Genomic DNA, 17,127 nt, shown 5'->3' with positions numbered 1-17,127 from the left:
GTTAAAAAACAAAATAAAGACACAGCTAGAAAAAAGTATTTTATTATTCTTAATTTAACCATACTTACCATACTCGATCACTGCAAAAAATTAAAAATAATAAACCGTATACTACCTGTCCACCGTAGTCCAATTAATAATGAGTGTCCCATGACGATCTCCCCTATAGAACAGTGACATCTGGTGATGTCACTGCTCTATAGGCCCTCCAGTGATACACTGACAGGAGACAATGGCTCCTGCAGTGTATCACTGAGGTTACCTCAGTTCAGGGTCTCACTTTATGGCATTGCTGCGTGGTAACTTTCTCACACAGCAGTGCCACAAGTGAGACTAGGGACTATTTTTTTACAGTGGCGGAGGAATACAGTGTGGAAGGATACCTTCCTTCATTGTATTCCTGGAGCCCCTGGAAAGCAGTCACATCAGCTGATGCTGCTGCTCTCCACGGGAGATTATCGTGGGACACTCGTTTTAATTGGATTTCTGCGGATCAGGGAGTATAGTGTTTGTTTATTTTTTAAATATTTTTTACAGGTGATACTTGTTTCGGGGATCAAAGTGACAAGTGATGGTATGTAATCTATGTTTAATGTACTGTATGTCTATATGTATGTATTGTATGTATGTGTTGTATGGTGTATGTTGCATGTTGTATTGTGCATGTCGTATGTTGCATGTTGCTGAATGTTGCATGTCGCATGTTGCATGTCCCATGTTGCATGTCGCATGAAGCATGTATCATGTCGCATGTTGTCGCATGTTGCATGTCGCTTGTTGCATGTTGTTGCATGTTGCATGTTGTCGCATGTTGTAGCATGTTGCATGTTGGCGCATGTCGCATGTTGGCGCATGTTGCATGTCGCATGTTGTCGCATGTTGTCACATGTTGTTGCATGTCGCATGTAGTGTGTGGCATGTTGCATGTCGCATTTGCATTGTTTATTATTTGAATATTTTTTACACGTGACACTGGCTTCGGGGATCAAAGTGACAAGAGATGGTGAGTATGTAATCTGTATAATGTACTGTATGTCTATATGTATGTACTGTATGTATGTGTTGTATGGTGTATGTTGCATGTTGTATGGTGCATGTTGCATGTTGTATGGTGCATGTCGTATGTTTCATGTTGCATGTTGTCGCATGTTGCTGCATGTCGCATGTCACATGTTGCATGTCGCATGCTGTTGCCTGCTGTCGCATGTTGCATGTCACATGTTGCAAGTCGCATGTTGCAAGTCGCATGTTGCATGTTGTTGCATGTCGCATGTTGTCGAATGTTGCATGTCGCATGCTGTTACATGTCACATGTTGTCGCATGTTGTCGCATATTGCATGTTGCATGTTGTTGCATGTTGTCGCTTTTTGCATGTTGTCGCATGTCGCATGTTTTCGCATGTTGCATGTTGCATGTTGTTGCATGTTGTCATATGTTGTCGCTTGTCGCATGTTGGCGCATGTCGCATGTTGGTGCATGTTGTTGCATGTAGCATGCTGCATGTTGTCTCATGTTGGCGCATGTTGCAAGCTGTCGCATGTCGTCGCAGCTTGTCGCATGTCGCATGTTGCATGTTGCCTCATGTCGCCGCATGTTGCAAGTCGTATGTCGCATGTTGCATGTCGCATGTTGCCGCATGTTGTATGTCGTCGCATGTTGCATGTTGTTGCATGGTGTATGTTGTATGGTGTATGTTGTGTGGTGTATGTGCACACAGTGTAGACGAGTCCGGCTACACCTACACTACAGCGTTCTCGCAAACAGGTGATCAGCTGTTTGTGAGAACCAGATTAGTGACGTCCCGGTCACGTGCACGGCAGTTCTCGCGATAACATATGTTATCGCGAGAACTGCAGTGGACGAGGGACTTCCGGCGGAGGGACAGGTGAGCCAGCAGACATGCATAGTAAGCTGCATTTACGCAGTTTCTACGCATGTGACTCAGCTTTTCTCTCAAACTCTTAGGAGCTACAGAACCTCATGTCTCCATGGCTCCAGCTCTCTCCTAACACTCTGACTGGACTCCGTCTCTTCCCACTCACTCCTCCTCCAGCCAGAATATATAGGGAAGTCACCCACAAACTGGAACAGAGCTTCCCCTTCTGGCCTGGAGTCAGAACAGTGTTGTGTGTTCTTCATACCTATTAAAGGAATCCTTGTCGCTTCCAGGCATGGCATCACCCTCCCCGAAAGGAAGGCAACACCACTGTAGCAACCGGCTTCCTGGGGTGTTACAAATTTACAAATGCAGCTGAAGAAAAAGTCAGCTCTCTGTCCTCCAGGATGAACTCATGTTCTTTATTCAAAAATCATATGCATAGCCAACCTTTAAAATAAATATCAGAGCATCCTCTTAGACGTTTCGGAAAGATTAAGGAATTTCATTCTGAAATGCTTAAGAGGATAATCTTAGACATATTTTTAAATGTTGTCTATAGACGTGATTTTTTAATAAAGAATAAGAGTTCATCCTGGAGGATGGAGTGACGATTTTTTATTCATCTGTAAATGCCTAGTGCAGTACATGAACTTAAAAACTATGCAGATCCAATATCTGTAGAACTTCTTAGACTTTGCGGTGTCGTCACCCCCAACGTGCATTTCGGCGCTGCCTTCTTCAGGGCAACCATAACCACAATCATGGCTTTGATTTAATCATCCCGTTTTCATTTTAATCATGTTTTGTACTCCAATAAAGTATATACACTAATTCTGTACTGCATTTGAACTTTTTTTTCTTATAGGTTATTATGATTTCTTGTAAGAATTTCTTGTAAGAGCTGATAACCTTGACACTGAGAGAGATAAATTTCAGCTCCATAGGAAAAGACAAGAACTCTTTTTTTATATTTCGGTCTGCATGTAATATTCTGCATATAATATTTATGGCAATTGCTATTACACCAATAGTGAATAAATCTGAATTTATTAACATTGACTTTACTAACCTCCCGTCTGACATCTGACTCAGTTCCGAAGCCTCCTCATCTGTGCTGGCATAGCCATTCTCTGAAAAAAATATTATTTTCATGAACCAGTTTCTAATTACTAGTATACTCATAACAAAGTTGAAGTAGACACTGTTTCCATACCCAAAGTTCATATCATAGTTACAAAACAATCCTACGTCTAATGAGAATGCCCTGCAAAGTAAAATAATAAGGATAGATGGACTATATAATGATTAGGAATTCCAATCTTGAGAGGTTAATTCTGACTAATATAATATCATCAATAGTTCTCAGAAGCAGCTACAATTTACTCAGTTCAGTGATGAAGTGTTTTGCCTCCTCTGAGGAATCCATTCTCCATTAAATGTCACCTGCTTAATAGTGATGAGCGAACATGCTCGGATAAGGTGTTATCTGAGCACGCTCCTGTGCTAACGGAGTGTCTTCGGTGTGCTCAAAATATATGTTTGAGTCCCCGCAGCTGCATGTCTCATGGTTGTTCAACAGCCACAACACATGCAGGGGTTACCTGTTTATAAGGCAATCCCTGCATGTGTTGCGGCTGTCGAACAACCATTAGACATGCAGGGGAGGGGACTCAAACATATTATTTGAGCACACCAAAGTCACTCAGTAAGCACCAGAGTATGCTCAGATAACACCTTATCTGGACATTCACTCATTACTAACCCAGCAGTAAGTTCAGCGCCACCTCAAATTCACCAAAGTAGAAAAATCACAGACTCAAATGGCATACACCCCCAAGGACTGCAGGAATTAAGTACAGTGGCACACAGACAGTTATTTTATATACAGTGGGTACAGAAAGTATTCAGACCCTGTTACATTTTTCACTCTTTGTTTCATTGCAGCCATTTGGTAAATTCAAAAAAGATCTTTTTTTCTCATTAATGAACATTCTGCATACATCTTGACTGAAAAAAACAGAAATCTAGTAATTTTTGCAAATTTATTAAAAAAGAAAAACTGAAATATCACATGGTCATAAGTATTCAGACACTTTTCTCAGATACACATATTTAAGTCACATGCTGTTCATTTCCTTGTGATCCTCCTTGAGATGGTTCTACTCCTTCATTGAAGTCTAGCTGTGTTTAATTAAACTGATAGGGCTTGACACTTTTGCACACTTGTTAGGGCTCATAATCACTTGCGAGCAAAACGGACGAGTACAATCCGATAAAAAATCGGATTGCACTCGGACCAATGTTAGTCAATAGGTGACATCTCATTTGCAATTTTTTTTCTGCTGAAATCGGACAATGTAAATCCATCAGAAGGGGTTAAATATTTTTACAACCAGGAGCCTGCTAATGCAGCTGTGCTCCTGGCTGTAAAAACTGGGGAATGAATGGAAAGCAGGGAAACGTAACTACCTAGACTTGCGGTGCTGCGCCCCCTTCTGGCATAACCTCATATGAACTCGAGCGTGGGAACTTTTGACAATATTTTCTCACGCTCGAGTTCATATGAGGTTATGCCAGCAGGGGGCGCAGCACTGCAAGTCTAGGTAGCTACATTCCCCTGCATTCCACTCATTCCCCAGTTTTTACAGCCAGGAGCACAGCTGCATTAGCAGGCACCTGGTTGTAAAGTTATTTAACCCCTCATGATGGATTTACAGCGTGGGACATGACTGTACCGACGGAGAGGTATGGGATATTGCTGTTTGTTTTTTTTACCTTTTTTACAGAAGACAAGGGTCGTCATTTGGATTGAGCGTATAATAAACATATTACAACACCCTGTGTCTCTATTTCACTAAAATACTTTTTTCCTAATGTGTGTGTGTTTTTTTTAACCCTTTATTAATATTGGATTAATAATGGATAGGTGTCTTATTGACACCTCTCCATTATTAACCTGGCATAATGTCACCTTACATTAGCAAGGTGACATTAACCCTTTAATACCCATATCCCACCACTACAGGGGAGTGAGAGGCTAAGTGCCAGAATAGGCGCATCTGACAGATGTGCCTTTTCTGGGGTGGCTGGGGGCAGATGTTTTTAGCCGGGGGCAGATGTTTTTAGCCGGGGGGGGGGGGGGGAATTTCCATGGTCCCTCTCTAGGCTTTTAATATCTGCCCTCATTCACTGGCTTTCCCACTCTGGCGGAGAAAATTGCGCGGGAGCCCACAACAGTTTTTTCTGTGAATTAACCCTTTATTTTAACACATAGAGCTCCCAAATTTTGCACACATACACTTGTGACATTATTGGTGCGGAATATGTAAAAAATAAGGGATATGAAATAGTTTACTGTATGTAAACCATGCCTCATATCTTGTTGGGTTTGGGAAGGAGAAAGCAAAAGCCGGCAATTGAATTGCAGGCTTTTATGCTATCTAGCTAAATATATATATATATATATATATATATATATATATATATATATATGTATGTGTATCACTGACATATATATATCCCTATACTGTGTGTAGACATTTATTTTGTCTATTCTATTGCATCCTGTCATTGTGATTTTACTGTAAGCGCACAGGAATTGCCGGCTTTTCGATCTATCTATCTATCTATCTATCTATCTATCTATCTATCTATCTATCTATCTATCTATCTATCTATCTATCTGTCACATATATATATATATATATATATATATATATATATATATATATATAAAGTCATATGAAAAAGTTTTATAAATGTTTTATAAAAATTGTTTTTTTTTGCAACAGCTATTTCAACAAAATTTGACAGGTGCAAAGTATGGGCACCCTTATCATTTTCTTGTTTTAAATACTCCTACCTACTTTTTACTGACTTACTAAAGCACTTTTTTTGGTTTTCTAACTTCATTGAGCTTTGAACGTCATAGCCAGGTGTATGCAATCATGAGAAAAGCTACTTAAAGTGGCCACTTGCAAGTTGTTCTCCTGTTTGAATCTCCTCTGAAGAGTGGCATCATGGGCTCCTCAAAACAACTGTCTAATGATCTGAAAACAAAGATTAGTCAACTAGTTGTTCAGGGGAAGGATACAAAAAGCTGTCTCAGAGATTTAACCTGTCAATTTCCACTGTGAGGAACATAGTAAGGAAATGGAAGAACACAGGTACAGTTCTTGTTAAGGCCAGAAGTGGCAGGCCAAGAAAAACATCAGAAAGGCAGAAAAGAAGAATGGTGAGATCAGTCAAGGACAATCCCCAGACCACCTCCAGAGAGCTGCAGCATCAACTTGCTGCAGATGGTGTCACTGTGCATCGGTCAACTATACAATGCACTTTGCACAAGGAGAGTGATGTGAAAGAAGCCGTTTCTGCAAACACGCCACAAACAGAGTCGGCTGAGGTATGCAAAAGCACATTTGGAGAAGCCAATTTCTTTTTGGAAGAAGGTCCTGTGGACTGATGAAACCAAGATTGAGTTGTTTGGTCATACAGAAAGGCGTTATGCATGGCGACCAAAAAACAGCATTCCAAGAAAAACACTTGCTACCCACAGTAAAATTTGCTGGAGGTTCCATCATGCTTTGGGGTTGTGTGGCCAATGCCGGCACCGGGAATCTTGTTAAAGTTGAGGGGCGCATGGATTCCTCTCAGTATCAGCAGATTCTTGACAATAATGTTCATGAATCAGTGACAAAGTTGAAGTTACGCAGGGGATGGATCTTTCAGCAAGACAATGATCCAAAACACCGCTCCAAATCTACTCAGGCATTCATGCAGAGGAAAAATTACACTGTTCTGGAATGGCCATCCCAGTCCCCAGACCTGAATATCATTGAACATCTGTGGGATCATTTGAAGAGGGCTGTCCATGCTCGGCGACCATCAAACTTAACTGAACTGGAATTGTTTTGTAAAGAGGAATGGTCAAAAATACCTTCATCCAGGATCCAGGAACTCATTAAAAGCTACAGGAAGCGACTAGAGGCTGTTATTTTTGCAAAAGGAGGATCTACTAAATATTAATGTCACTTTTCTGGTAGGGTGCCCATACTTATGCACCTGTCAAATTTTGTTTGAATGCAGATTGCACATTTTTTGTTAGTACAATAAACCTCATTTCAAGGCAGAAACATTACTGTGTCCAACAGTTATTAGATATATGAAGCAATAGCTGTTGCAAAAAAAACAATTTTTATAAAACATTAAGCTTAAGATTAATAGGGGTGCCCAAACTTTTTCACATAAATGTATAGGTGTGTTTTGAACAATATTTTGCTGTAAAATGATGTATAAATGTCAGAGAACTGCTGCATGTAAAAGCTCATGTTAAAATCGAATTGCACACGGATTGCATACGGATGTAATTCGGATGTTGCGATAAAAAATCGTATTGACATCGCATGACACTCGCATGACAATCGCATGTTTTACCTCCGTTTTTTCAGTCCAGAAATCGGACAGTTTTTTTTACTCGCAAATGGGTATGAGCCCTTATAGTATATCTCTATTTTAAATTATTAACAGTTAAGTTTTAATTCCTTTTTTATTGAGTTAAATGATAGTGGATTTTTGAATAGGTTTTCTAACAGATGCTGTCCTGTAGTATCTCATAAACAATCTCATGACCCAGCACCAACATAGATTTATGAGAACTCGATGTTGTCAAACTAATGTGATCAGCTTCTCTGAAGAGGTAAGTTCCAAACTGGACTAGGAAAACACAGTGGATGTTGTCTAGATGGACTTTTTAAATCCATTTGATATAGTGTTATACAAAAGGTTGGTACTAGTGATGAGCAAACATGCTCGCCACTACTCGTTACTCGCTCGAGTTTCGCTATGCTCGGCGTACTCGGCGAGCATTTCCGGGATTATTCGGCGGCAACTGCAGTCTCCACCCAGCAATTTTGGCAGACTTTAGAGACCAAATCACACTGCAGGGATTGTCTGCCAGGCCATGAAATGCCGCAGCCATCTTTGTTGTGGTCGTGCAGTGATCGGCTTGGCCGCACAGCATCATCCCAAGTATAAGAGACCTGGTGCCGCCCTGCTCGCCGCATTCTGTTCCTGTTTCAGCGAGAGTAGGGAGAGCTGCTGCCGAGATAGGGTCAGAATCATGGTTTTAGGGCTCTTTTCCATTTGCGAGAAACACGTCCGAGTCTCGCTTGTGAAAACCAAGCTCTGGCGCCGACACTCCAGAGCGGAGCGTGCGGTTGCATAGCAACACATGGAGCTGCATGCTCCGCTCCCAAGTGCCGGCGCCAGAGCTAAGAGCCCTTAGAGTTAGTGTAGATTTGCAACTCTTAGGCTATGAGCACACGTTGCGGATTTTGCTGCGGTCCGCAGCAGCTTTCCATGCGTTTACAGTATATTGTAAACCTATGGAAACCGCAATGAGCAGTGCCCATGCTGCGGAAAAAAACGCGTGGAAACGCTGCGGGTTACATTCCGCAGCATGTCAATTCTTTGTTCGGATTCCACTGCGGTTTACACCTGCTCCACAATAGGAATCCGCAGGTGTAAAACCACAGGTGGAATCCACACAAAATCCACATAAAAACGTGGTAAATCCGCTGTAAATCCGCACGCAAAACACAGTGCCTTTTACCTGTGGATTTCTCAAATCCGCTGCGGAAAAATCTGCAGAGCTCCAAAATACGTGTGCACGTACCCTAACACCCACAACTCCTGAGAAACCAACATTCCTTTTTAGGGCTAATTCGTGGGTCCCGATATTGCAGCGCTAGGTAGGCAGGGCACAGCATATCCACACCAGTGCAAGGCCTGCAGGCACTGTATGTGCGTCCATTACTCCCACTGCATCCCTCCAAAAGCTCCATAGCTGTCTGCTGCTGCTGCACCTAATTTACTGTCTATATTCTTTTTTTTGGCTGTCTGATAGTCAAATTCTATACAGCACTATTTTGCCTAAAAATATTGAAAGGCCACAAATTTGCCAGTATCGTATTTCTGTTACAGCCATCATATATCTCTGCTCCAAGTTTTGGCATTGTAGGCCGGTGTACCCCTTTGTTTGCTGCTAGATAATCTAATTCTCTACAGCACTATTTAGCTTCCAAAATAAAAAAAGACACATATTTGCCAGTGTGTTGTACATCAGGAGGAAAAAGAGCAATCAGGTACCAATTAAAACTCAACAAAATTTATTAATACCATTAAAATACAACATCAAGTAATACACAAAATAGCAGGAGGAAGCACCATAAGGGAACACAGGGCTCCACACTAAATGCCTAGCCGAAAAATGCAACGCAGGTTACATATATAGCGTTAAGGTGCAAGTGCAATGTCCATGCTGCATATAGGCAGCATCCCCATACACCCCAAGAGTAATCACAATATTAATGTATCAAAAAAAAGAAGCCATTGGGGGTGGAATGCTTACCAAGGGCCAGGGTGTGGAGGTACTGGACCGGGTGTGCGTGCCCCGACGCGCGTTTCGCGGGTAGAACAACCCGCTTTATCAAGGGGATACAGTGCTTTGCCCAAACAGGACCTTAAATTGAACTCTGAACCGGCATGTGATATCCGGCCGGCCAATCGCAAGTGAGGTAGGCGGCGCATGCGCGTCGCGGATCCCAGACTCCCGGCCAGTGAGGCAGAGCGTCAGCGTCGTCACGCGCGAGGGGGGAGGAGGAGCAATCCCCCCTCGCACAGACGAGGACAAAGACGCGCCGCCGCAAAGCCCGGAGACGGGACCGCGACCCGCACGCGCACCCCCACTGCGACACCAATGATAAATACATACCCACAGAACATGCACAAACAGATGAATACATATAGGGAACAGGGGACAACAAAAAGTAAGATAGTGTGTAAGCGATGTGCACATAATTAATCATAGTAACACAGCAGCAACAGGTAAGTTTCAGTGTGATCCAATCCGGTGCACATCGCTGCGTCCTAAATGGTCCCCGGTCCCTTTGTTGTCATGCTCCGGGGGTAAGAAATGATTCCATCACTGACAAGTTCACAACAGATGCTCTTGGCCAGATTATAAAGTCCTGCTTAGAACAGATGACAAATCAAAGAGAAGAAAAATAAAATGAGAAATCATAAGACAAATAACCACAGTATTAAAAACAAAAATTTAAAAACAACAACAAACCGCACACCCAAACCCAAGGGTATAAAGGACAAAAAAAGATGACTATAAATCATATGTAACTAATTTTGGAATAACATCAGAAAATATAAATGAAACAAATTCACAAAAAGGAGGAAAAGGAAAGTGACTCATTTAGACCTCTAGGGGTCATAGTGTCTAGGGTCACTATCCACTTAGCTTCGACCTGCGCTAGTGTCTTTTTGTAGTCACCCCCTCTAATCCCCAAATGGATCATATCAATGCCCCGCACCATAAATGATGAGGGGTCACATCCGTGAAACTGCCTAAAATGGCATGGGATTGTTTTGAGGAGGGAGACATCAGTCACTGTCTTGGCTGCACGAATGTCCCGCACATGCTCACGCACCCGTTTCCTAAGTTCTCTAGAAGTCAAACCGACGTAAATTTTTGCACAGCCACAAGTGGCATAATAAATAATATTGGTATTACCACACGAGATACGATGTCTAATATCGAACTTTCTTTTACTGTCGGAAGAACAAAAAGTAGTGCAGCGCAGGACATTCGTGCAGGCAAGACAGTGACCGCAAGGTATGGAACCAGCGTTCGGACCTACGGATCCAAACGGATTTACTCGAGATGGAACATAATGACTACTCGTCAGGAGATCTTTTAAGTTCTTAGACCGCCTGGCCGTCATGGATGGACCCGTCCCTAATGATTCTTCTAAAGAGGATTCGACACCTAAGATGGGCCAGTGTTTTTTCAAAATGTTTCGCATCTCCTCCCATTCATGATTGTACGTAGAGATATATCTGATCGGGCCTGCTATTTTGTGTATTACTTGATGTTGTATTTTAATGGTATTAATAAATTTTGTTGAGTTTTAATTGGTACCTGATTGCTCTTTTTCCTCCTGATGTACAATATGTTTATCTGAGCAGGGTTTCTGTTTTGTGAGCCTGGCTCAATTGAGCCGTATAGGTGTGGCATAGTTATTATGTCACTGAGGTTGTGGTATTTATTAATATTTGCCAGTGTGTTATCGCTGTCAGACGTCTGATGTATTTGTGGCTTACAAAATGTGGAAATTCAGGCCTACATTCAGCTGTATTTGATGTCTGTTACCCTAGTTCGGTACATTATTTTAGTTTACAAAATGAACAAATACAGGTCACATATCGAACAGTGTGGTATCTCGTTAAAAATACTTCTCTTTCAAGTTGTAAGGGCTGCTTCGTGGCTGTGTTAAATGCTCCAACTACCACCGTTATCATCTTCTGCCTAGAGGCAGTCACTGCGCACATAGAAAGTCTGAGGAGCAGAGTGTGAATGCTTTTGCGGTGTTGTACTCTGTCTCTGTATTAGGAAGGCGTGTGCTGCCGCCAATAAAAGCGTTACTGCCAGAAAGCGAGGAGCTATGTTCACAGTGACCGCCAGAGAGCGAGGCACCATGTGCTCCATGACCGTGAGTACAGCGCACGTTCGCAGTAGAGACACAGTTCATGTTCTGTGTTCAGCTTTGCTAAGCAATAATTAAAGGGCACAGAGGAATGACAGAGGAAGTTGGTACGGTCAGCAAGGTACTCCCTCAGCATTTTCCAAAGCAAAGCACTCCTTGTGAGAGTCCTCCACTCCTCAGGGCCAGGGCGATAGGAGGGTGTGAGAAAACTCTCCCCGAACTTTGTCAGTGTTCCACTGCCTCTGCTGGATTGGCGTTGTGTCTCTCTCACCTGTACTCCTTGCTTGGCCAACAAACTGTGACCTCTTCTGCCAGCGTTTTCAGATGGGAATTGTTTTAATAATTCAGCATCAAAAAGGGCCCTATGGTTCTCCAACATTGTAGTACACCTGTCTGCCTCTGGAATAAGAGAAATTAAGTTCTCCTTGTAGAGTGGGTCTGGAAGTGTCACCAATCAGTATTCCCTGTCACCCAAAATTTTGAGAACGCGAGGGTAACGGGAAAGGTAGCGGAACATAAACTCAGGCATGCGTGCAAGACTGCTAACAGTCGATACTTCCGTGTCATCACCAAGAGGACAACTGACCATGGTCTCCTCCTCCTCCTTGTCCTCCAGCCTCCACAACTTTCGACAAACCTCAGTAATATAATTGTAAATACATCCTTGTAAATACATTCCCCTGTAGTTTTTATCTCCCCCACCTCATTGTAGATAGTAAGTTGTCACGAGCAGGATGTTTTTTGGGGGGTTTAATTATTGTTCTCGTTGTTACTTTGTGTAGATTGTAAGCTGTCACGAGCAGGGTTGTTTTATTTCTGTTTAATTATTGTATTATTGTTATCGTTGTTACTTAGGAATATTGTGTTTCAAACTGTAAATATGTTGACGCTATATAAATAAGTATAAATATTTATATTAGAACACAGAGAAGCAGGATGGAGATGTTAATTATGGCGTCATTGCCGCTCACCATCTTGGTGAATTCCTCAAAGTTTTGGAGGATGGTACATATGTCTGACATACATGTCCACTCATGACATCTTATGTGTGAAGTCAGAACTGAATACCGATGGCCTTGTTGATGTTGGTAGTCAACAACTGCCCTCTTCTGCTCACAAATCCTTTCCAAAATATGCAGTGTAGAGTTCCAATGCATGGGGAGGACATCACACACCAGTCGGTGAGCCAAAAGCTGCAAGCGCTGCAGAATCACGGCAAGGGCGAATGAAGCTGTAGCTGACTTTCTAAAATGGGTATGCAGAAACTCGTACTTTTCCTATCAGATCTGGCACCTCCGTGTCGCTTTTCAGGAAACGTTGAACAATGAGGTTAATCACATGTGCCAGGCATGGCACGTCTGTGAGCTTGCCTCGACACAGAGCAGCCACCAGGTTCCAGCCATTGTCACACACGACCATGCCTGGCTGTAGGTTCAGTGGTGTCAGCCACAGATCTGCCTGCTCTTTCAGTGCTGTCCACAGCTCTTCATCATTGTGCGGTTTATCACCTAATCATATTAGCTTCAGCACAGCCTGTTGCAGATTGTCTGAGGCAGTGCTGCAGTGCTTCCAGCTTGTGACTGATGTGTTACTTTCGGAGATGGAATCCGAAGAGGATGCAAAGGAGGAGGAGGTGCAGGAGCTGTCGACTGTGGTGGCAACCCAGATTGATGTAGGGCCAGCAATACTTGGGGTTGGGAGGACGTGCACCATCCCAAGGTCGGACTGTGTTCTGGCTTCCACTGTTAACCCAGTGTGCCTTTAGTGAGATGTACCGTCCCTGACGACTAGCACTTGTCCACGTGTCTGTGGTTAGGTGGACTTTCCTAATAACAGCATTGTGGAGGGCACGGGTAATGTTGTGGGACACGTGCCTGTGTAATGTTGGGATGGCACGCCGGTACTAATAGTCCCACATGTTCGGGGCCCTGGGGTGATCCTCGACTCTGCCTTCCCTTTCAAGATACATATCCAAGCCCTTCGCCACTACAACTCAAAAACATTTCCAGGATACGAACATTCCAAGAAACTGCAAAAATGTTTGCGCAAGCCCTCATGATCTCCCGCCTACACTATTGCAACCTTCTACTCTCTGGCCTCCCCTCTAGCACTCTTGCACCACTCTAATCTATCCTAAAGTCTGATGCCCGAGTAAACCAGCTGTCCCTCTGTTATTCCCCAGCCTCTCCTCTCTGCCAGGCCCTTCACTGCCTTCCAATTGCCAGAGGCTACAGTTCAATCCCTGACTATGACAAACAAAGCCTTCCACAACCTGTCTCCATACATCTGCAACATGGTCTCCCAATGTCCAACTGATTCATGGCTTCCTCTACGATAACCAGTGTGCCGTAAGTGAGATGTACCATACCAGCCCACATGCACTTGTCCAAGTGTTCGTGTTTAGGTGCACTTTCCCTGTAACAGCATTGTAGAGGGCCCGGGTAATGTTGTGGGATATGTGCTTGCTTGTCGAATGTCATGACGGCAGACAGGGAAAAATTGTGGCAGCTGGGTAACGAGTACCTTGTGATGGTAACCACCATCAGGTTGCTGAAAGCTTAGGTCTCACACGGGCATAAAATGCAACATTTCGCACGCAAGCAGACGAGAAATGTGAGAATTTAGTACTCTGGCATTGGCTGTTTATTTCTGCTTGCATTCCAAAGAGTGGGGTATGGACAACTGAACGCTGCGCTGGGACAAGGACGTGGACATGCTTGTTGATGGTGCTAGTTGAGTTTGTGTGCAACTGCAGATGCAGGGCATGAGGCATCTTTGCATGCACCATGGACAGGGAGTTTTGCTTGCACACACAACATTGGAAGAAGCAGTGGTATCACCCACAGACACTGTTCATGGTCATGGAGCCTTGTGTTCAACCAACAAAGTCGGGTGCTTTGCTGCCATGTGCCTGTGCTTGTGGTGGTTAGGATGGGAGTTTTGCTACCCCTGCTGATGCGGGCCTGGCTGTTGGTGCAAATGGCCTTCTGGGGGTTAACGGCAGAGTCTTTAAAAAACAACCTGGGTGTTATGGGGACATTCAGTGTCTCCCTCTCCCAAACCAGCTCCTCACCTCGACGATGGTTTTTCGATGCTCCCTAAGGCTCAGATCTAGGACCCCTACTCTTGTACATGTAAAAGTCCCTCCAGAAGCAACTAAACGACCCCCATTCTACTCTGCAATAACTCAGCAGACGCCATGCCTGGGTAATCCATTCATTCGCCCCACACATATTCAAATTTTGTATTCTGACCTCTCTTGATGTAGATATTCCTTTCCATAAGGAAAACAAAATTAATGTTATTAATAAATTCCTTTTTCCCTGGTGGTTTTTCAGCCAACCAGTAAATCGCAATAAGCTTTCTCGCAGCATACAACAATCTCGCAATAATCAGCCTTTCATGTTCATCCGCAGCAATATCATCCATACAACCCAGGCTAGTCAGCTGGTTATGCACCACATTTACCCCTGTCACCTCTTGAATCAAGGTAAGCACCTTCACCCAAAAGGGTTGGAGGCGAGCGCACGACCACGTCATATGTATGAAATCTGCATCATCCTCAACGCACCTTCGGCATTTTGAGTCACCTCTCAGTCCTGCCTTCCTCATCCATGCCGTGGTCCTGTACACCCTATATACCAGGTATAACTCCGACACCCTCTTAGCCTCACTCAAGGACGCCCTGGGGATGTATTGAAGTATAGACTGCCACTGGGACTCCGACAAAGGACCCACGTCAGCCATCCATTTTTCATTTAGCCTTAACAGATGTTTCAATAAGAAGGTATCCATCAGACCCCTGTACATCATGGTAATAAACCCCCTCATACTCCTCTGAGACCCGATAAGATTCAACAAGCTATCAGAGTGCAAAATCACTCACAAGTCGCGACCCCTCCTTTTGACAATTTAGGGCGTGTTGCAACTGCAAATACTGAAAGAACGTCTTCTGGGACAAAGGAAACTCAGTCCTTAGTGTCTCTAATGTTTTAATAATATCCCCATCAAGCAACTGACATGAACCAAATGTCAATGCGCCTCCACTGACCGAACCCCGCAATCTCATGAGCTCTGCCAACCTAGGATCAAACGAAATCGGCTTATATTTCGTAAATTCCATTACTCCCCTTCCAATACTTAATTTTCTGCCACACTTTCCCCATCATAGCTATTGCTGGGAACTGATTGGGGTTAATTATGAATCTGCCTGCTTCCAGACTGGCCTTTCCCTACCGCATGTTCAATGATTATCCCCGCTTAAGCGCTCTGTTCCGGTTCTCCCCAACCTACCATATGCTGGGATTGAGATGCTATATAGTAAATCCATGGATTTTGGACCGCCAAACCACCCTCATCCTTCGCCCTTAGCAGATGTTCCAATTTGTTGCCCGCAAGGCCACCCTTCCACATTAAGTCCCTAAATAGAGTCTTGATCCTATAAAATTTACTCTGAGGCAGCCACACTGGAGGTATAAGCATCATTTTGATCAAATTTACTCTTCCGGCTACCGTCAGAAATAGCTTCTTCCAGGCCCCAATCTTCAGCTGGAACTTCACAAGCATAGGAGTCAGGTTGAGATGCGCATAGGAGTCAGGTTGAGCCACAGGTTGAGCCACACATATTCCTCTATTTTGCCTGAAACCACGATGCCCAGATATTGAAACTTATGTACCACCCTTAAGGTGTACTTAAGGGTCTAGTGTCAGAGGAGCCACCACCACGTCCATGGGCAACAACACAGACTTATCCCAATTAATAGATAATCTGGAAAGAGACCTAAATTTTTTAATGCTGTTCATAACAGTACCCAAAGACTACTGCACATTTTCCAAGAACAGTAACACATCGTCCGCGTACAGGGCAATCTTTTCTTCATAGTTTCTGTATCTAAATCCTTTTATGTCCCTATACCTCCATATCACAGCCACCAAGGGCTCAACAGCAATTGCAAACAACCCCTTCCGTGTTCCCCTATACAAAAGGAAATCCCCCGACAAGAGCCCATTTACCCATATCCTGGCTCTTGGAGAGGCATATTACAATTGCACCCAAAGTATAAATCTCTCCCCAAAACCCATAGCCTTCATAACCGTCCACAAATAACGCCATTCCACACTACCAAAAGCCTTTGCGAAGTCTAAATACACCAAAACCCTCTGACCCATATTGTCTGACTTTACCTGCATATTGAGAAACAATCGTTTAAGATTACGTGCTGTAGAACTATTGGGCATAAAACCGGACCGTTCCTGGTTTATTAGTGTCGTTATCACCTTGTTAAGACGATTAGCCAACATTTTGGCCAACATTTTGATATCTATGGTTAATAATGAGATTGGGTGAGAAGGAGCTGGATCCGTCGGATCCTTACCCTGTTTTGGCAACACTTCATTTATTACCTCAGGCATGGACCGTGACAAATCACCCTCCACCACACCAGCAGCATACACCTCCAACAAAAACTGGAAACAATACCTACAGTGCTCTTTACATTTTATTTACACCTCCCCTGGGATACCATCCACCCCTGGGGCTTTAGCATTAGGCATAGAGGCCAATGCGGCGTCAAGCTCCTCCAAATTAAATGGCTCTTCAAGAAGTCCCTGATCAACCGCACAAAGTCTAGGAAGCTGAACCTCTGCCAGAAAACCATCCACCTCCTCCATCGTTGGTTGTATCCACGAATAAG

At 43.6% G+C, this 17,127-nt stretch overlaps 1 protein-coding gene across 3 annotated transcripts in view; it reads right to left on the bottom strand.

The window, feature by feature from the left end:
• Nucleotides 1–17,127, bottom strand: part of KIF21B (kinesin family member 21B) — a 764,016-nt gene that overhangs the window by 280,045 nt on the left and 466,844 nt on the right. For all 3 annotated transcript variants that reach the window (XM_069756481.1, XM_069756482.1, XM_069756483.1), the window contains exon 23: nt 2,950–3,010. In XM_069756481.1, coding sequence (XP_069612582.1) covers nt 2,950–3,010 — 61 coding nt within the window. The remainder of the gene's footprint in view (nt 1–2,949; nt 3,011–17,127) is intronic.

The sequence above is a fragment of the Ranitomeya imitator genome, chromosome 3 (genome assembly GCF_032444005.1).
Source record: "Ranitomeya imitator isolate aRanImi1 chromosome 3, aRanImi1.pri, whole genome shotgun sequence".
NCBI lineage: Eukaryota > Metazoa > Chordata > Amphibia > Anura > Dendrobatidae > Ranitomeya > Ranitomeya imitator.
This window is presented reverse-complemented; position numbering and strand designations above follow the sequence as displayed.